General features: G+C 25.3%; 3 protein-coding genes across 5 annotated transcripts; 2 read left to right on the top strand and 1 right to left on the bottom strand.

Moving 5' to 3' along the window:
• Positions 1–167: 167 nt before the first annotated feature.
• LOC112601263 (leucine-rich repeat-containing protein 70-like) lies at positions 168–22,701 on the top strand. The gene is made up of 9 exons (XM_025348771.1): positions 168–278; positions 16,297–16,669; positions 16,748–16,939; positions 17,001–17,179; positions 17,270–17,480; positions 17,556–17,737; positions 17,816–18,079; positions 22,509–22,568; positions 22,659–22,701. The coding sequence occupies exons 1-8, from the start codon at positions 193–195 to the stop codon at positions 22,555–22,557; spliced, it is 1,536 nt and encodes a 511-aa protein (XP_025204556.1). The 5' UTR covers positions 168–192; the 3' UTR covers positions 22,558–22,568; positions 22,659–22,701.
• On the bottom strand, positions 5,252–7,362 carry LOC112601264 (2-(3-amino-3-carboxypropyl)histidine synthase subunit 2). Its single transcript, XM_025348772.1, has 7 exons — positions 7,053–7,362; positions 6,851–6,963; positions 6,514–6,734; positions 6,222–6,437; positions 5,891–6,150; positions 5,707–5,827; positions 5,252–5,627 (listed from the first exon to the last, which is right to left on the bottom strand). The coding sequence occupies exons 1-7, from the start codon at positions 7,116–7,118 to the stop codon at positions 5,383–5,385; spliced, it is 1,242 nt and encodes a 413-aa protein (XP_025204557.1). The 5' UTR covers positions 7,119–7,362; the 3' UTR covers positions 5,252–5,382.
• LOC112601262 (GTP-binding protein 1) lies at positions 7,922–11,140 on the top strand. Of its 3 annotated transcripts, none has more exons than XM_025348770.1 (9): positions 7,922–8,431; positions 8,506–8,713; positions 8,903–9,189; positions 9,245–9,587; positions 9,643–9,881; positions 9,947–10,091; positions 10,166–10,484; positions 10,557–10,813; positions 10,888–11,140. In XM_025348770.1, the coding sequence occupies exons 2-9, from the start codon at positions 8,594–8,596 to the stop codon at positions 10,984–10,986; spliced, it is 1,809 nt and encodes a 602-aa protein (XP_025204555.1). In that variant the 5' UTR covers positions 7,922–8,431; positions 8,506–8,593; the 3' UTR covers positions 10,987–11,140. The 3 variants fall into 3 exon arrangements, with proteins under 3 accessions (XP_025204555.1, XP_025204554.1, XP_025204553.1); XM_025348769.1 differs by having other exon boundaries at positions 7,922–8,414; positions 8,494–8,713; XM_025348768.1 differs by having other exon boundaries at positions 7,922–8,414.
• Positions 22,702–22,737: the final 36 nt, after the last annotated feature.

Consider the following 22,737-nt stretch of genomic DNA (forward strand, 5'->3'; position numbering starts at 1 on the left):
GCGGCTCGCGATAGCGATTTGTAATTAATATTAAAATATTGCACACTTGTATACTATACATTATATTTATTGATAAAAAACTGATATTTTTTATGATAATTTTGTTGTTGAAATTAAATGAAGTATGCATACGCAATGAAATATGACTACAGTATTCTCTGTGTGTGTGATATTTTTATACTTATTAATGCTATGGCTCCAAAACGAAAAATTAACGATAAACATCGTATTTTCAAAGAAGATTGGACCGAAATTTTCATTTTTTATCAAACACAGTGGTAAGTCATTATGTTTAATTTGTACATTGTATCTAATAAAACAATAACGGTAATGAGAGAAAAGAAACATCAGGTGACACTATGAAAATGAGCATAACGTACAATTTGAAAAATTAACCGAGGCATTAAGAAAAACCAAAATAAAATATTTTTTAATATTTGGGGGGCTAAGCTTAATTTTTAATATTTATATTTTATACGTGGTATTGATAAGGAGTTTGATGTTTATGAAGAGTTAGTCGATATGTGTAGTATAAAAGGCATACTACAACAGATGAAGATATATATTTAAATACATCGAAAACTCATTCGAAAAATAGGGCTTTCATTGAAAACATTGATAAATATTACTACTGACGGAGGAAAAAATATGAGTAGCATAAATGAAGGCTTTTTTGGGAGAATCAAGACTAAAATGATTGATAGTAAATTCGAAATGCTTATTTCAGTGTATCATACACCAAGAGGCACTATGTTGCAAAGTCTTGGCTTAGAAAAATATCATGGATATGGTTGTATCAACCGTAATTATATTTAAGAAAAAATGGGTTGGCTCATCGACAATTCCAACAGTTTTTGGAAAAAATTTAAGCTAATTATGATAATGTTATTTATTTCACAGAAGTTCGTTGGTTAAATAGGAGTGCATTTTTAAAACGCTTTTTATTCTCGGGGAGTAAATAATAAATTTATTAATTAAAAAGAAAAAAAAATATTCCCCGATTGTCTTATAAAAATTGGATACTCAACCTTGCTTTTTCAATTGACATTATCACATTTTTTTATAATTAGATGTAAAATTATAAGGAAAAGAAAAATTACTACTAGATATGTACTCGGATATCAAATAATTTTCAGTAAGATTAAAATTGTTTTACAAGCATATTAATGATAAAAAAATGATATAATTTCGTTTGTAGTAAAAAAGTCATGAAGACATTTCAACGATGTAATTCGGAAGAAGTGAAAGTAAAATTTTTGAATACCATTGATAAGTTACAAAACAAATTCTTAACCGTGTCATTTTGTAAGATACTTCTATATTTTAATTAAAAGATAAAGCGATGGGGATAGACATTTTTGGAACTGAAATAGGTGGCCTTCAAGCTAAACTGTTTAAAATAAGCTAATAAGTCTAAAAATATATCGGTAAAACAGCATTTGTTTTTAAGTGAATTAGTAAAGATAACATAAATACTCTGTGAATTTAATGTATCATACTTGTACTGAGTAATGACTAGGTAGGTACTATATGATAAAATATTTCTATTTGATAGATAAAATACTAATATATGAACTATATAGTTTGAAATTTAAATTGTCAATTCAAAATTATAACCTCTTTACCCTTTTTATTTTATATAGTTATCAAACTATATAAATAGATATGTTATCAAAAGTATAATATAGTCACATAGGTGAGTAACTATACCTTTATTGTGATGGCAACTTTAAAGTAATTGTTATTATTTTAATATTTTATACTTGAAATTCACACATTTACCAAGGTATGTGACTACCTATACTATCTTATTATAATTTATTTATTAGTGTTAATTAATTAAAAGTATGATTATTTAAAAGCATTATTTAGGTATATTGTTAATACTATTTTAAAAATTTCATACCTACTAACAGATAATCACGTTTATATAATATGATGTAATTATTATTTTTTGACAAGATAGATTATCGCATAAATGTTTGAAAGTGAAAAAAATAGGTCATTGCTGCAGGTATTGTAGCTCTCGGTAATCAAGCTATCGTTTCGTTGGCAGTTATTCTGTAACTTATTCAAATAATATTAGTGTGTAGGTATAACATATTAAATGTAAACAAATAATAAAATAATAACTTTAAATTACAATTTGTTCATTGTTAAAATGTTATCTAATAGGTACTTCAATCAATTTTAAAATATCAGATACGTTTTCCACTTTAGACATATATTAAAAATTCTTGCCACAAAAAATATTAAAGAAATTTGAAGAAAAGTATCAAAATATTACCAATCACACTAATTTTTCTGTGCAAGATGAGTTGACTAGTTGATATACTGAGAACATCAGATATTTAAAATTACAAAAGACATTAAAGACACAAAAGTGTTTATAATAATGTATGATGAAGTTAAGTAAAAATCTAATGTAAATTACAAGTACACCTAAAATATTCAATTTAATAAAGATAAAACAATTATTTTGATTATAACCCAAAGGCTAAGGCAATGATTTTTCATTGTCGACTATTTTTATAGTTGGATTTCGTTATTTTAATTAAACTAATTTAAGGTATTTTTAGCAAGAATAAGTATTTTGATATGTAAGATATACTGTTGGCCTTAATATTGCAGAACAATTTCTGGAATTTGTTAAAGTTTCTAACAAACTTCTATAGGTAGACTTACTAGGCGCAATTAGGGGGTAAGTTGGACTTAGTCCCCCTAGTTTGCCAAATAGCCTCCCGGTTTTTCTGTCATTGAGTGTCATGTGATTTTAATTTATTTTGTTCAAATTTAGTTGATAATTTATCAATAATGTTAAGTTATCAATGATCATAAAAATGTCTTTTATTAATGTTGCATATTGTGTTTTATTTCAACTGTAAGCTAATTATTAGCCAATTCTTTAAATAGTTTTCTCAAAATGGATTTAAAATTTTAAAAAACAGTGAATATTTTATAAATCAATATCAGGTAAATTTTGAAAATTTAAAAATATTTATTTAATACATAAAAATTCATATTAATTGAAAATTTCGTGTTTTTTAGATGATTTAAAGGCGGAGATACTCGTTGCTAAAAATTGTGTATTAAGTTTAAAAAACGATTTTGAATTAGACACCATCAAATAAATTGTGAAGAAGGATACATGTTACAAATAGCTCTAACCATACCAATAAGTTCGACAACGTGCGAACGATCCTTTTCTTGTATGAGACCTATTAAAAATTGGTTAAAAACATATTATATATAAATGGTGCAAGATAGGTTTTCAAATTTAGTCATGATAACTATTTAGAGAGATAAGTCCAATAATATAAATAATAATGACATATTAGAAAAATATAATAAATTAAAAAGCCAACGAATATAGAATAACAATTATTATTTGTATTTATTTTTTGACTATAAATAAATAATATGACATTTAAAATGGAAGCGAATAAATTTGTTTGCCCCTTCCCTCAAGAATTTTTATCTTAGTTGCGCCTATGTGAATTTAACTTTATCAATTAGTTCGGCCACATATGAGCGCTCTTTTTCAGTAATGTACAGAATAAAAACTTGGATGCTATCTACAGTGGTTGAAAATAGATTCTATGACCTTCTGTCATAAATATTAAATAATATAAATGATAATGACATACCAAGTTGATATTTTTTTGATAAAACATTAACGTATTATACTTATTATGTCATAAACTTGGCATTTTTGGTTTGAACAGATACTAAATTGGTTATAATTTAACTACCTAATAATTTCTGTTTAGAATACTTTTGAAATATTTGAGATATCAGATAAGGCATCCAATTGTTTTTGTACTTTATTATGATTTATGGTTAAAGATTTGTTTTGTAATAAATAATTGTATTGTTGAAATTAATAATTTTGAGTTGCTTTAGTATTTACAGTCGTATCTACTTATATGTGTAACGAGTATATAATGCTCATTGCTCAGTCTCTTCAGAAATTTCACAAAATTTCCGATTATGGTAGCTATGCAATATAATATACTTGTAAAGGAAGTAGGAAGTAATTGAATTTAATTAAGTAACTGCAAAATTATAATTTTTTTTCTTTTAATCACACGTGATTTTTCTAAATTAATTTTGGTACCATTTGTTTGACATTAAATATATAATTAGTTTTATCACTTTTTTGAATAGGTATATTGTGCTAAAGTTAACATAAACTAGTTTAATAGTTAATTTTTTTTTAATTAAATTAGTTTTGTATTGTTAATGTGTACAAATAATAGACGTTGTTTTGTAATTGATAGGAATGTAGGATATTTTTACATCTTAATTTTTCTTGATGATAGACTGAACTGCTAGAAGATTCACGAAATAAGGATCTAAGCACCTAACCACATAGGACTAAATTAATAAGATCGATAATCATGCTCTATTGTATTCTCATAGGGTTCAAGTGAATCTCGTCATTAACTAAGCATAGATTGAATATATTTTGTATACTTAATTAATAGATGTGTTAAACTTGAATTTAATAATAAATAATTATTGAACATAAAAAACAATTTTGAACGAAAAATACAGTAGATTAAAAATATTTTACCATGTGGATTGTTTTTGTTTTGTTATAAAATTATTATTTGCTTAATTCAATAAGTTGAACCAACTCCGCTAAAAATATTGCATATAATTCAACATCAATACTCTTAATTGCCAAATAGTGTGAATATTTTCTTCCGAATATTTTTAAAGCTGAGAGGTTTCTAAAAGAAAAAAACTTAAATTTTTGTTAATAGTTATAGGTGTAAAAATATCTGAGGAATATTATACCTACCAGGAAAAAATAAAATGTATCATATTATTTAATTAATGTGATCATCTGTCGAAATATGATAAATTATTAAATATTACCTCATTTAATAAATAAAATAGTTTCCTCGTAAACAAAGAGTAATAAAGCTTAACACAACTATTAAAGTTGTATTTGTACACTTTCAGTTCTTAATCGTAAAATCAATTTTAATAAAAACTAAATAATAGATAAGTAGTAATTTCTACATTTCATAAACAATTAAAATGCCATTGATGTACAAGAAAAGAATTAAAACATTATTCTTTTTAATGACTAGAAGATACTTTGAACTTAGTATATTAAAATCATATAAATATCAACTATTATAAAATGGCAGTATTTTTTATATATTTAATAAATTATTTATAAAATAAATAAAAAAATATATTAAATATTTAATTTGAAAGTAAGAAATTATTATTACTTTATTATCAATAATTATTGCCTAATAACAAATCCTATACCAATAATTTGAACAATATTATTTCATTGTGTTCTTTAACTAAATAGAAATAATATGTTAATGTTTTGGAAAAAACATTCATAAACAATTTTCTTTAACTACGATATTCTGAATCAGATGTGATATATCCAGAACTTGGAGTGCCTTTTCTTCCTTCTGTAGCTATTATAACCGGCGGTCGTTCATCATGTGGATTAAGTCCCGTCCATGTTCTATTTTGAGTGACCATCGATAATGACATATCTCTTCTGAAATTTAATGCTGAAGATAACTCGATTTCCTCTTTAGGCATTGTAATGTTTCTTAATTTGTTAGTTACTAAAGATATATCTGGTGAATCTAAAATAAAATAAAATTGTTATAAATAAATTACTAAATTACTATATAAGAATAAGAACAGTATATAAATATTAAGTACCGCTAGCGTTTTCAGTTCCCAAAGCTAATTCAATGTCATCAATATTAACAATTGGTTGCAAATATTCTTTTTGATTTTCTATTACTCCTTCTGCACAAGTAATATTCACAAATATTTCGATCTAAATAAATGTATAAATAAATAGTCATTGCATACAGTTAACCATTAGCATGAAATATATTACTTCTGGAAAATTAGCTAATTTGGCAACATTAGGACGTCCAACAGAAAAAATATAACATTTTTTGTTCGTCTTTTTGCATAAACATTTAACTTTATTAATACGCTCGATTAAATCTTTGATGCTTAAACTGCATATGAGTATTCCAATATGAGTAGAATCTTTAATCTTTTCTTTAATAAAATTTTTTTTTTTTATTACTGATGTTAAAGTTCGTTGTGTCAATACATTACAATTATTTTGATAAATATATACTTGACATTCTATAAAACAAATTTATGCATATAAAATAATTGTAAATTATCTATATCATAGTAAAACCTAATACTTGTACCTTTGTTCTCTAATATAAATCTATCGACATTATTCATGTAATTATCATTAATTATATAAACAATATTTTTGTAATTTAAGTTAAGAAATCGTCTTCCAAATATGCTTGTATATTCACGGTCATCGGGTACAGTATAACTAGTTGTATTGTGTATTTTTAAATCTAAGTCAGATAATATTATCGACTTATTAGATGATAATGATTTGGCCAAATTGTCTAGAATGAAAAAAAAAAATCATTATTATTGGATATTATAATAAATTCTAAAATATAATATTGATTAAGAATTTACCGCGGATATGATGATAAGACACATCATACAGTACCAAAACCAGTCCTTCTTTAGTTTCAAAGGTTTTAATTATCGAATTGGCACATTGAATATAGTCTAAGGGCTGTTTAGGAAGAATGTAATAAACAGGAAGGTGACGATTTGGTGTTAGACATGACCGTCCAAAATGAACAACACAATCAGCAGCTATATGTTGAGCAGCTGTTTCATCGACACAACAGCTGAAATTGTTATGAAAAAAACTATATAATCATATCAGACTACCAGTGTAAATAGCATTAGTATTAATGTGGATAATCATAGTATTTGAATAAACAGCAATATTATTAATGATCACCTGCCATAAGAAGTATCGCCAAGTATATATACACGGCGATCCAGCAGCCTTTCAAATTCTGATGAAATAAATACACTTTTGCACAACATGTAGTCCGGTAATTGAATGCATACCTATATAATATGCAATACAACATGAATAATATTATCATATTGAAATGTTACGAATAAGGTTTACAGGACAACTGTCCAGATTGAATTACTTTTTCGAATTTTTCGTTTTTGATCCACTGAGAACAGCAAAAGATTTCTTTGGAATACTCCTCCATTGGTAATCTATTATATACTAAAAGACGATTGACTGTCAAGAACAGGGTGCAAGCACTTAGAGCTAACCAAAATTGTCGATGGATTAAATTTGCATTTCTATAGAGAAATAATATTTTGGATTTTCATTACACGAGGTATGAACTACGAGTCGAAAGCAGAAAATGATAAAGATCAAAATATTTATCCACACGATTTTTACAATTTACAAAATACTTTTATCATGAAAAAAAAAAAAACTACTAATAATGAATGAAATTAATTAAAAAATCAGTTACAATAATAGATTTAATCAGTGACAAATTAATAGTGAACAAAATAAAAAGTTACTAGAAAATAGAAATAACTAATTCAGAAATGAATAATGATTATAATATGCGTTTAACAATATCAATCCCCTCCTATAACAAAATATAATTTTATCAAATCTTTATTCTTATCAACTACTGATTAAAACCATAGAGTAATAAACCCTATCTTATTATCACGTTAAAAACTACTGTTTATAAATTTAAAAAAATCGATTTTAGTGTTGTAGAACAAAATATGATTATTGGAACAAATGTTATGTGGAACTACAGAAATTGTCCCATCGTAATCTTTAATACATGAGAGACATATTATTTTAAATGTGGTGACACTGATTTATAAATTATTCGATGATTGGTATAAACATTGATTATAGAATAGACTATATATATTATAGTCTATTCTATAATCAATGGTATAAATTTAACTTACCATTTTTTTTTTTCAATACTGAATTTTTATGTTTTTATAGATTATATAATTTTTATAATACTTGGTTTTATTCTCAATCGCTAACGGAGAACAGTAATTAGTAATTATATCAACAACAAGTCTCAGTTGAACATTTTCATCTAAATTGATAGTAAAGAATAAACTGGCAACCAAAAAAAGCGTGACATTTGAAACTCGAAAGATTTATATTAATTTAGTATTTTAATTTTAGTGTACAGGTGGGGGAGCTTTCGTTATTTCTACTCATTGCGACCTGCACTGACAAATACTAATACGTTTACAATGTTTACATCGTCGAACAACGTTTTGATAACAACTCGACAATAATAATAATAATATTTATAATATATAATAATAATAGTTACAACTGACAAGGTGTTAAAATATTTATGTTTAGAATTAGAATGACTTACTCTTGATAAATAGTAAATACTAATTTTGTTTGACGACAAATGACCATCGTAGCTGTACGCCAGTAAATTATTGCATTAGTTTCGGATCTGCTAAGTTAATATTGGCTGTCATTCGATTTTGAGGTACTTTGTATTAAGAAGTAGTTATATATTTTTTCAATTGATAACTGTATAACTTTTAAATAACTGTTACTAATAACAGCTTTTGCTGTAGAATGATATTTTGACCTATAATGGCGTTCCTGTCCGTTATATTTGCTAAATAATACTTGAGAACAATTGTCCAACTGTAGCACATTTAAATGGCGAACATAGTTGAACAAACTCCAAATACAGCAGATAAAGCCATTTCCTTGTTGAATGGATGTCAATTAGATGAAAAGGAAACAAAAAAAGTTGATTATTCCATTGTTCGAGGAAAGGTAATTTTGTTTTTTTAAATTAATATTCAATATTAATGTTTTTTAATCATAATTAATAAACTATTATTATATAATTAAAGATAAATTATATTTTTTATTTCTAACAATGCATATATCTAATAATTTATATTTCATGAGTAAAATATGGCATTAAAAATTGATTTCGCCTTTTCCATTTTCTATTTTTAGTCAAGTCTGGTTAGTCCGTCAGAAGAGCAATTTGAAACATTGCAGCATAGACTCAAAGAGCTAATTGAAGAAGGTCATGGCGAAACTATTTATGATGTAGGTATTGGAGACGACGGTAGCGGCTTAACAAATGATGAGTTTGAAGCTTCTGTGGCTACACTACATTCATTAGCAGCAACTCAAGATGCAGACTGTGTTCTTCTTAGAGAAAGAGTAGAAGGTGGAACTAGTACTGCACAGTATCTCGTTAGAAAACGATTAGAATCCCAAGACTTTCTTGAGATACGGTAACTAGTGATTAAACATTTTACGAATAAAAAATTCATGTAATTTTTAATTTAGGGTAGCGGTTGTAGGAAATGTTGATGCTGGAAAATCAACATTATTGGGAGTTTTGACTCACGGTGAATTAGATAATGGTCGAGGCCATGCAAGGTTAAAACTATTTAGACACAAACATGAAATGGAATCTGGACGAACAAGCTCTGTAGGCAATGATATTCTTGGTTTTGATAGCACAGGGGAAGTAGTGAATAGACCAGAACATGGATCATTGGATTGGGTAAAAATATGTGAGAAATCAACCAAAGTAATTACCTTTATTGACTTAGCTGGACATGAACGTTATTTAAAGACTACTGTATTTGGTATGACTGGACATATGCCAGATTTTGGCATGTTAATGGTAATTTAAAATTAAATTTCACAGTTATAGGTTTTAAAATCATAATTGTATTTAGATTGGAGCTAATGCTGGAATAATTGGAATGACCAAAGAACATTTAGGTCTTGCATTAGCGCTTAGTGTACCAGTATTTGTAGTTGTTACAAAAATTGATATGTGTCCCCCTAATATACTTCAAGATACATTAAGATTACTAGTTCGTATACTTAAATCACCAGGTTGCAGGAAAGTTCCAGTAATGGTTAAGACTAAGGATGATGTCATTGTGAGTGCTACAAATTTTGTTTCTCAAAGGTGTGTAACATTAAATATGTTATATATTTATTTGATTTTGTATTTAATTAATATATTTTGTTAAGACTATGCCCAATATTTCAAGTTTCCAATGTAAATGGCGAAAATTTAGATTTATTGAAAATGTTTTTGAATCTTTTAACTACTCGAGTTATGTCTACTGATAATGATCCAGCTGAATTTCAAATAGATGACACTTATTCTGTGCCTGTATGTATTTTTTATTTTTCATTATTATTAACTAATGATGTTAGAATATATTAGAAAACAATTTATAATTTTAGGGTGTTGGAACAGTAGTTTCTGGTACAACATTATGTGGAACAATTCGTTTAAATGACACACTAATGTTAGGACCTGATCCTGTTGGCCAGTTTGTTGCAATCACAGTAAAGAGTATACATCGTAAAAGAATGGTTGTACGTGAAGTAAAAGCCGGACAAACTGCTTCTTTTGCTTTAAAAAAAATTAAAAGATCCCAAATTCGAAAGGGAATGGTAATGGTTTCTCCATCACTCAATCCATCTGCTACATGGGAGTTTGATGGAGAGATACTTGTATTACATCATCCAACAACTATTAGTTCTCGTTACCAAGCTATGGGTATGTTATCAATAATAAATTATGTTAATAATTTAATTTTTAGTCACTATTTTCTTTTTCTTTTGTATTTAGTTCATTGTGGTAGTATTCGACAAACAGCATCTATTCTTAGTATGTCTGAAGAATGTTTGAGAACTGGGGATAAAGCAAAAGTAAGGTTTAGGTTCATTAAATATCCAGAGTACTTACGACCTGGTCAAAGATTGGTATTTAGGGAAGGTAGGACAAAAGCTGTTGGCAATGTGTTATCTGTACCCCCTCCAACAGGGCAAGTGGGTGTCAGACAATCACAAAAACCTCAAAAGTCAAACCCTCAAGCACAAGGACAAGTAATTAAACATTAAAATATATAAAAACCCTTATAAGCCCTTAGATATTTACTTCTAAGTATTTGTTATTATAGAATGTTGGGGAAAATGAAAATCAGCCTGCTCATAAATCAAGAAGAAGGGGAGGACAAAAACCTTTGGCAGAGCAAAACACTAGAACAATAGATAAGTAATGGTGAAATTGTATAAAATATACAAAATGTTTGTTGTTTCAAATTCTATGTAAATTTTTTTTTTATCTACTTTCTATAAAGAAAATTTGATGTTAACTTTTGTTTACCAATATTAATGGAAAAATAAATTATCATTGGTTTTAATATTAAAATATTCACCTGTTTTATTTAATTACTTATTATAAAATATTAATTACGTAATATGATTTACAATTCAAACACCTAATATTATTTGATACCTATATCTTTGATTTTTCTAAGAAATAATTAGCAATTTTTGGTAAATTTTTAAATAATTTTCTTTAAAAAATCAAAATTAAAAGACCCATATATCAGAGGTCAGATAGTAAATTTAAAATGATTTTCATGTTACTTATGTTTATTATTTGGGTTTTATTAAACGTATTTTCTTATTTATTAAGTTTATAATAATTATAAAAAGTTGTATATTAATTTGGTACTGCCAAAAATAAAAGTTATTATAATCTGGTTTTTAACCTCCAAATTAATACAATATTTTATTAATAATAAAATATTAAATTTAATGCTTATACTTTTAAAGACACTACCACCAGTAATTATTATTGTAAGAATGCATATTACACAATTAAATACAGAGATATCTATAATAGTAAGAAAATTTTTAAATTAATTAAGGAGAGTATTATCATTTATTAAATATACCGTTAAATATTTAATCAACAGAATATTCTATGCTTTAAATTACATATCAGTATAATTTTTTCTCCTCTTACACGTGGTATAGTTCAAATTCCTGTATTTTACTTATTGTGATTACATTGTTGTAATTATGATAACAATATTATTCATTATATATTTTAATTTTTACGATAGGTAATGGATATTTTTATTTTAATAATGTTATTAGAATAAGTTCTCTTAAGAGAATGTCAGCGTAATGTGATTTTTTTCTCTTTGATATGCAAAACATTTGTAACCAGCAAACTTCAGAACCAATCAGTAATCATGTGTTATTAACTTTTTGAGTGAATTAATCGATGATAAAATTAATCAAGAACATTATTTATGTTTGTAATTTGTCTTTTTTACAGTATTTAAATTTCCATGTAAGTAATCTCAGTTTTTTTTTTTAATTATATACTTTAATTATTTCAGATTAAAATTTAGAAACCTTTTATTTTGAACTTTACACTACTACACAGTATATAAAAACATATGGGTTTATAATAATTAACTTAATTGTTAATTCATAATACAAATGATTAAAGTCAATCTTTTTTTTGAAATGTAGCATGTGTATTTGAAAAATTAGGTTGACTTAACTCGTTAAGTCCTTACTTGCATTTTACTGTGTACACAAACTTCACAGATATTTTATATTAATTAATAAACATATTTTATGTATTATGAAGACTACGTGTTTTGACAATGTTATTCTTGAATTGCATATATTTGTGCTTATACATTATTAAACACTGCCTAAATTTATTTGTATACCAATTTATTACAATTGGTCAATATAATATCACTAAACATCATCTATATTCTAAACAGTTTAATGAAAATTTTCAGTACAAATTTACTCTTATATTATTTTTGCTCTTTTTATTTTGAGTTTGTTATAAGTACTTGATTCATTAAACAGAGTGTGAATAAACATTATGTTTGTTTTTATCTATGAATATTTAATTAATGTTTTTTTATAACTTGTTATATAAATATTTGAATTTGTAGTATTATATACATATTTATACATTTAAAAAGTTTAGTTAATGATTTATAATTAGGTAGGCATTGGTATTATGTATGTTGAAAGTTAGTAGAGTTATTTAAGTTATTACTTATTATTTTTTGTTTTAAGTATATTTATTGGAAAGATGTATTTGTTTATTAAATCACTATGAAATACTCTGTATAATGTATATTAGTTATTAATTAGTACATAGTATTAAAACAGGTACTTATCTAAATTATTTGTTTAGTATTGAATAATAGATATAGGTGCATACTAATATTGTGCATCATATTTTATTTTTTATTTTTATTAGTTTCAAGTAATAAACTATTATAGTTCAACAATTAGAAAACAACTTAAGAATAGTAACATGGCATATCAATTTATAAATTGTGCATCATAATTCTGTATAATTGTGTAAAGATAAAAAGTAGAGATTATTGTAGTATTGTATTATTTTAATATTAAAGTTAATAATGGTCGTTAATGAAAAAAACTATCCAGGAAAAAGCTAAGTTCAAAGTTTTTCAATAACTGTTGATGGTTAGTACTAATAATATTCATATTTTACTGAGTCCAGGGAAAGTAGGTACTGCAAAACCTAAAACAATTTTTTTCAAATATCATTCCATTTTAGTTTTACTTTCCAATCAGTTCATTCAATCTGAACCAGAATATTAAATATAAATAAATGGTATTTTTTTTAAAAAATTTAAAAGTATCTATGTTTATGCCACATGATATTTTATTCAATTAAAAAATAACAGCAGTATCTAAAAATTAAAATATGTACCTATTTATTAAGTTATTATAATCTATAGATATCATTAAGTCTGTTTTTAGCAACTGAGTTTCTATTACATAATTTTTGTTCAAGTGGTTATACAAATGAACAAATGTGAAATATCTTAAAAAATACATAGGAAATTCAATTTTTATGTTTAATAAAAGCGCCAAAATGAATTAGGAACCTATAAGAAATAAAAGTTAATACTTCACATAGGTACCATTTTTTTTTTTTAAATAAATTATTAAATGAGATAATTAACTCTCCGTAAAATTAAAAACAATAGGAACATTTAGTAACAATGGGTACAATATAATTATATTTTAAAGTGTTGTTAAAAAAAAAAAAAAAAATAGCTATTTTATAGCTAATAAACAAACTATTGAAATTGCATTGTATATTATACATAACATTACACTAAACTAGTAATAATCTGTTGTATACGTGTAATTAAATTACAAATTTAAGGTTTTTATTATTACTGTCATTTTATTAGAACCATAAATACTTTAGCCTATAATATACACTTAAAAAATACCTAGTAATAAATGTTTGAAAATCTTAAAGAAAATGGAGTAAGTAGGTACGTAGTATATACATTATATAAAAAATGATATAGTTCAGTCTTACGTCCTATAATTATTATTAGTAGGTAGTATAATAATACGATTTGTCTAACATATTCTTGAATCAATGCCAATTCAAATCTGTACAACTAAATGAACACGGAAAACCAATATGATAACCTTTAGGCATACTAATTAGTTAGCCAAACTTTCATTTTAGTTAATTATTCAATATTACATTCATATTTCAATATAATCAAGGCACAACTATAGACTATATTATATTTATAGCATATATAAATAATATTGTTTTTTAACTAGGTATTCTAAGTTTGAAAAATATTAAATCATTAATTTACGCCTTACTGCAATAATAATTATTTTTAAGTATGTTTATATTTTGTGAAATTTGTTGTATATCTGATAACATAAAAAATAATAAAACAAAAAAGACTGACAACTTGAATGTTCTTAATCGCTATATTTCTTCGTAATTGCCCTAACACGTAAAGGCAGACATTAACAAATATTTAACTTTTTAAAAAAAAAAATGTTAAAATCTGTACAAGTAAAATAATCATTTACAATGAGGATTGATTTAGTACCTATTCTAAATACATTACGCATAAATATTTTTGTTTTGTGTATTTTATTCAATAAAAAAAAAAAAATCATGTATATATATATACCTACAATAATAAACTGCAGTAGTGCGCTAGGACAGTGTTATTATACAAGTATCTTACCTCGACAAAGGGTAATAAATTATAAATTTATGAAAATCATAGGCATTAAGGAAACGATCCCAAGCTAAGTTAGTTTTATTAAATATAGCGCGTGATCAGAGAATGATGAAATCTTTGATTAGTTTTGAACATTGTTATGTTCACATTTTTCAATGTAATATAAATTACTTTTACACGTATAAATTAAATTGTTAAAATTCTTGTTCTAAGATTTACTTGTAAATTTAATCATGTAAGCTACCTTTCGAATTAACGTAAAAGACAACACGATACATTCTTGTGACAAAGTCACTAACTGTTATATTATAATATAAAATAAAATAAAACAGACATTTATCGCAACTTAAAAAAAATATATTATTTTATTATTAAACACTAAATGATAATAATAATTTGTATATGTAGATCTCTAAATATATGTAATTTTATTACAATAACAATCATGAATTGAAATAATTAAGTAATTTTTTATCAAAATTTACAAAAATTTCAAGATACTCCAAAGAAACAAATTATATTATTTTCTATAATGGTATAATGTCTTTAACTGGAATAGTCTTAAGTATTCAAAATAAATTTTTTCTTTTAACTTTGTATTGAACAAATTGTCTGTATTTTTACTCCAATAAAATAACATAATACACGTTTATTGGTGGTATAAAAAAAAAAACATCCTGAAAATTTGAGTATCATGACTAAATAAGATTTATATGAATTTATTATAAGACGATTTATTATTATTTATACGTCATCATAATAATCCGTGAACTCGTTATTGACTATAGTGATAACCCATGTGTATATTATAAGTAATTGGCGTCGATTAGGAAACATTAATTATTATTATAGTACAACCAATGTCTACGAGATAATTATTTGTTGTTATTGTACCTGTGTATGGTTACTTTCCTTGTTCGGTGTATCGTTCAAATTGTGATCATGACGGTTTGTAGTCGATATGCTTAGGCACAACGTTTATTCGAATAATTACGATCATAATATAGTTATAATAACGAGCAATGTGTTTCTATGGGCAAGGCTTACAAAGTTAAGAAAAAAAAATATAACATCATAATTTATACCTATATTTGTAACAACGAGTAACCTAATCTATTTTTATTTATTATTATTGATTCTTAATAACTCGTCGTATAACACCTATATGCATTTAGACTAAAATAAAAGTAGGCATGGAATTAGTTACGTTACGTTAGACAATGGCGTATCTAAACTATAATGTTTGTTTTATGATAAGATTTATTTATTTATCTTGCGCTCGAAATTGTTGACTCTGCTTTGTGCGCTACACGAGCTAATGCCTACCAACGCCTCGATTCAGAAATTGAAATTCAACCAGGATTAATAGTAGTTTTTTTTCTATTCATGAACATGTTAGTGTATAGTTTTTTATTTATGTTTACAGTTAATTACAACACAAAGTTTATTAAATATTTATTTTTTTTTAATTTTACAAACGTATGTTTTTTTTTTCAGGTTCTGGTCAAACGTTGCATCATGTGTACTAATTATCATAGTAACTTGTGTGGCTAGTGGTGAAAGTATTTTATGTGATACTTGCACATGTCGAAATTCCGTTATAAATTGTACAGAAAATGGAATGATGAACATTCTAGATCTATGGGATCACACAGAAATTGTAAATAATGCAACAATCATGCATTTTAATTATAATGGCATTGTACATGTGAAACAACTACCACCGTCTAAAGTTAGCTACTTATCATTTCGAAAAAACAAGATAAACAAAATAGATGAAATGGCGTTTATGAACTTAGAGTTTCTCTTAGAACTTGACCTTAGTTACAACTCTTTGACGGCGGAAAGTCTAAATCCCGATATTTTCAAGGTTGGTATATTTTTTTAATTCTATTGAGTTTTGTGTAAACGAAATCGTTAAAAATTATGTTTAATTTTCGTTTTATAGATTAATTACGAAGACATTTCTAAACCGGGTAGGCTGATTCATTTACGCCTTGATTACAATAATATTCATTCACTGTTGCCGCATACTTTTAAAGAACTTAGTAACCTCGTTTCATTGACACTATCAGGAAATCCTTTAACAGTCATTGACCGATCAACTAGTTTTGCATTGTCTTCATTGCCCATGTTAAAAGTATAAAAATAACATTTATATTTTAAGGTAATAATCGTTTAAAAATCTACAATTTTATCAGATCTTAAGTTTGTCTAATACATCTTTACACGAGCTACCGGATCATCTTTTACACACACCTCGATTTTTAGAAATATTAAATCTGTCAAATAATAAATTCACACAAATTCCACAAGGACTAGAGGAAGCACATGCGTTACAGAAATTAAATTTTAATTCTAATCCGATAAAAAGCATCTTGTAAGTATATTTTATTTTTATTTACACTATTAGTGACAGTGTTGCATTGTGATATTGTTTTAAATTGTAAATATAAATATTGTTATTAAGAAATTTCCCAAAAATGGCATCATTAACAGTACTTCATTTATCACACATGCCTGAACTGAACAATATTGGGCCACATGCTTTTAGCCTTTTGAATGTTCTTGAGGAATTTCATTGTGCGCATAATAATAAACTTGAATCGATAGACCCGACTGCGTTTAGCTACAAATTTAATGAAGGATTAGAAGGCGAACTGTGGCCTCCAATAAAAAAAGTAAGTTTGTCTATTACTAGTCAAAAAGATCAGCTTTTATTTATAATAGTTAGTTTTGAGTGATCTTTATTTGTATTAGATTTGAGTTACAACGCTTTAGGATACTTGGATAGCCGTTTGTTGGGTAGATGGGACACTTTGGAAGAATTGAACTTACAAGGTAATAAGTGGATATGTGATTGTGTAAATCAATGGCTCGTGTCTACTTTAGCTCCAATGGTAAAATCAAATCATCCGGAATTTCTTAATGATTTCACGTAATTATAATTATTTATGTACAATTTTGGTGTAATAACATAACTCCAATAACATATTTCATAATAATTGGATTTTAGTTGTCAAGTGCCAATTGAAATGAGTGGAATTTCGATTCTTGATTTAGATCATCGCCATTACCATATGCGGTGTTTGGATTTCTACAATAATCGACCCGAAAGAGACGGAATATTGTTAATTGGAATATTAATTGGTGTTATATTGACGGTACCATTTACAATGGGAATTATGATATGCTGTGCAAAACGAAAAAATTCGCTGTCATACTATCATAGGATATTTAATCAAAACAAATCTCCTTATGTTCAAGACTATCAACTAAGGTAATTTCGACTTATTTTGAATTTATAAAGAAATTTATAGGAAGCGTGTAATGTAATGAATGATAGATACCTACGGATGGCTAAAATATATTGTGGTAACGATTTTGATGAATTTTACTTATAAATCTGTGGGATAGCGTAATGTGAAGGCTTCTGCGCTTACTTTGGAAATTTTATCAGCCATTTATAAAATAATTGGTGTTTCCAAATGGCGTGCAAAAATCATTATCTATAGAATAAATTGTGTACGTAGATTTACGCGTAAAATTGAGCTACGCATAGATTTTTTTACGACAGAGCCTGATAAAACTGCGATTTGTGCAAGAAACAACATATTTAACATTCAGTAAAAATGATTGGATTAAAAATTTAAAAAATTCAAGTTTATTATCCTGTGTTATATTATATTTGATAAAAATGTCGGTTTAAATTTTGTATAATTAAAAAAAAAAAATTAAAATCTTAATATTTTTGATATAAATTTAATTTAATTAAAATATTTTCAAACTAAAATAACTAAAAGTAGCGATACATAAATAACTATATATATCTATTTTTTATTTGTCGTATAATTGATCTAGATTCTAACTACATGGTTTATTTTATGCCATGCTTATACCATTACTCATTAGGTATCCGCATTATCGATTCAATTATTGAAGTTTTAGTAAATTAAATTAATTCAATTTATTTCATTTAATGAATTTATTAAACTTTAGTAAAAGGGTTGTAGTTAATAAACTAGCAAAACAAAATTGATAATTTGACCATACAATTTTAAAGAAAGAAAAAATTATTAGAATTCCTTAAAAATATAGTTGTTACGATTAAAAAAATTAAGTAAATTAATGTGTTTAAAAATATAAAATAGTGAAAAAAAATGTTTAGTTAAAATTAAAGAATACGTCTTTTTCACGTAAATTTCTATGACTTAAACCACATTGAAAATATTACAATTTTTTTTTACTACAAATGGCATGTATTTGACTGGACCCGAAATTTTTGTATGACATTCCCACGCTTTATAAAACAATTTTCCATTTAAAATGAAATAAAGCAAAAATTGAATAATTATTGAGTCTGTGAAAATTTATATTAATTATGTAGCTAAATATTGGCATAGGAAAAAGTTATAAAATTACATTATTTCACTTTTGTAGGATATTGGAGAAATGTCATTAATAAATTTTGATATTAACATATTTTTATGTTTGACGAGTTCACCACAGCGATTTTTCAGTTTTATTCAAAAACGATAAACGTATAAATTTCAAAAATAGTCGTGCAAACATATGCTAGTTATTCACAAAAAAATTGCAATATTTTGAATATTGTGAAGGGGCAAGAAAATGTACGGCTTAATGTCTTATGTACATGCCAGAAAAATCCTGGCGTTTGTTTTTAACCCAACTTTTATGTACACAATGCGAAGCGATGCTGCAGCTGTCATGAAAAAACGCGTATAAAACTTGATTTTATCGTTAAAAAAATTGTGTAACTTCAGTGCCAGATTAAGGCCATCCGTAGGCCCCAGGTTCTGGAAAAACTGAATTTCATAAGATAAGTACTTTTGAATACTATTTTTGTATATTTTTTTAACTTTGCATATTATGCACAATGTATATTAATTATTATTTAACTAGTAATAACTAATTATTTATAAATGTATAATTTATTACAATTATTAGATTAGAGTACCCATCTACAACAATAATAATTTCTATATCGCATGGCATATGTCATGCATAATATTATATAATAATATCATCCATAACTATAGCGCTCATGTAAATAATTTGATTAAATATTTTACACTAGTAGGCTGTTTTTAGATTTTGAGTGTAGCGAAAGATCTTATGTTTTTATTATGTATTTTTTTTAGATCTAGCCATTTTTTTGTAGGTCCTAGGCAAAGTGCCTACAGTGCCTAATAGTTAATACGGCCCTGTGCGTAGGTATGAAATTCGGCTATTGATTAAAATCGTTCTTTTTTTGGCACGCAATTCGAATAAAGCTAAAATAATAGTTAATACGTACCTAACTACCGAAAATTTACTGTAATTATCATACCGATTATTATTTATTTTATTATATGTATGGTATAGTATCCCATATTCACAAGGTGTTTCAATCTCCATTTGTACTCGTAGTCTGCACGCTGTAACTTCATAAACCTCAATTATTGATTAATATTTTTTTAAATACGTATGATGACTGAACAGTGAAATTGAATTGACTGAATTGAGTCTATGTTACTTTTATGTCCAGCTTATTATCTAAATATCTTTGAATTGAGTTCATATAGATAAAATGTCATATCATAACTACCTATTTAGCCGGTGGCACACAATAATTAGTTGATACCTACTTAATTAATTATAAAATTATTACGAGTGAAAAGTGGAGTGTATTTTTAGATATTCACCTGTAAAATAATTATTTTTCTTTAAACAATTTTTATTATTTTGTTATATTTCCAAAAATAATAAGATAAGTATGTATTTGAAATTTCCAAATTATTATTTTCAATACCTATACTATGAAAATTTTTTTAATAAATTTTAACTCTTTTTGAAATATTTATCAAGGTATGACAAATTTTCAATTTTTTTTAGTATTTTTCTATACTGTCGATAAAAAATTATAGGTAAAGAGTACCTTTATTTATTATTATTTTTGATATTTTTTAATTAATTAACTCTTATTTATATTTATTATTACAATTAATAAAAAGGGACTCAACTCGAATAACCTAACAATATTGGTCGGAATCAACTCCAATAATCCAAAAGTATTTGCGGGACTAAATTTAATGTTATCCGTCTAAAAGTTGTTAGTTTACTAACAGGATACAGATGCCAAAATAATCAAAAATATATGTGATAAAATGTTGAACATTAACACTTACCATGTTGTTGGTAAATATATTAATCACTAGAAAACGTTTTTTACTAATAATTTTAACTTATTTAAAATGTATACAATTATCAAATTAGTAATTACTTATTCAATTTCGTATGATATGCTATGTCATTGGTAAAACCAAATTTTGTCGCCGTTGGCCATATACTGTACTTAACTATCTATGTATGTAACTAATTTCAGGTGATTTAGTTTTATATTTTTAGATTCTTAGTACAAAAATAATTGTTTATTAATAAATAATATGGAGTCATAAGCTATATATACCTACTTATATAGTTAATGGCATAACATGAGCATATTTTATAAACATTAAATTAATATAATTCAAACTCTTCTCAGTTTTAAGTTATTTTAAACGTAAGATAATGAAATGATCAATTGGATAACTTAAAAATTAATTATTTTTTGAATATTTTATACAACACCAAGCGCCATTTTAATTGTTTTATAATAAAGTAAAAAAATTAATTAAAAGTATTTTACAATTTGCACAAATTTAAAAATTCAAATAATTTTCCTGGTATTTTTGTCCATTTTATACTATATTTTTTTTCATAGAAATCTGGCCACTGGTCAATTTATAATTAATTAGTTAATTGTGATTTGTGTGATGACTATTAGTTTATTCGTATTACTGATGACATACTTAATTTATTATTATTCACAAAAATAAATCGATTTACTACTATATGTTTCTTGTTGATACATAATGGGTTAGGCTAACCTATCTACGTATTTAAGTGACTATATAAGTATAGCTAGGTGATTTTGTAATAGCTTATAAATTACCCATGAATAATGCATATATATGCGTATGGAAATTTTCGTACTTTTATCATGAACCCATTGTATCTGTATGAATCATATTAATAATAACTTAAAATAAAAGAGAAACGATAAATTTTACATATGTTATGTAATTTTTGTATTATTAGAATTTTGCCACTGAGAACTTAATTATGGTCGAATACACCCAGCTAAGAACAGTAAGAACTACTTGTACAATTAAATATTGTTTCCAAATTGTACTTACTTGAATTATTATAGAAATACTAATATTTCTTGTAATATTAAATGTAACTAAGCAAATAAAATAGTAGATATAATATATATTAACGGTTTACTATAGGATCAAAAATGACCAAAATTCTTAAATTAAAATACAATAATTAAATGTAAAATACATTAATATAATTTTAAATTTTATATCGACATATTATTTAATGCGTATTGCACTAATTCTTTTGTTTTAGAACTATTGAAGATTATATTATGCATTATATAATATATTATATTATATTATAACACAGTTTTCTAGTTTTTAGAATATTTACAAGGTTTTTACTTATACTGACTTATTAGTAATAACATGTTAAGGAAAAAAAAATACAATAAAATATAGTTAATATAATAACTATAATAACATGCATTAATTTTATTTCGTATTATTATTTTCCTATATATTTTGGATGTTTTTAATTAAATTTAAAATTGTATGTTTTAGGGAAACGTCAATCTACCAGCCAACATCAATTATAAACGAAGGATACTAACTTATAAACTAGTACTTATTATTATTTTTTAATAATTGTTATTATTTATTATTGGATAAAGGTTTTCAAATAATATAATATTAATTTGTATTGTTGTACAGGTAATATTTAATAGAACGAAGCATAGAAATAAATTATGAAATATACCTACCTATATGCATAAGTATTTAATAGATTTGT

This window comes from Melanaphis sacchari, unplaced genomic scaffold (assembly GCF_002803265.2).
Source record: "Melanaphis sacchari strain LSU unplaced genomic scaffold, SCAv2.0 Contig76_pilon_pilon, whole genome shotgun sequence".
In the NCBI taxonomy this organism is placed as follows: Eukaryota; Metazoa; Arthropoda; class Insecta; order Hemiptera; family Aphididae; genus Melanaphis; species Melanaphis sacchari.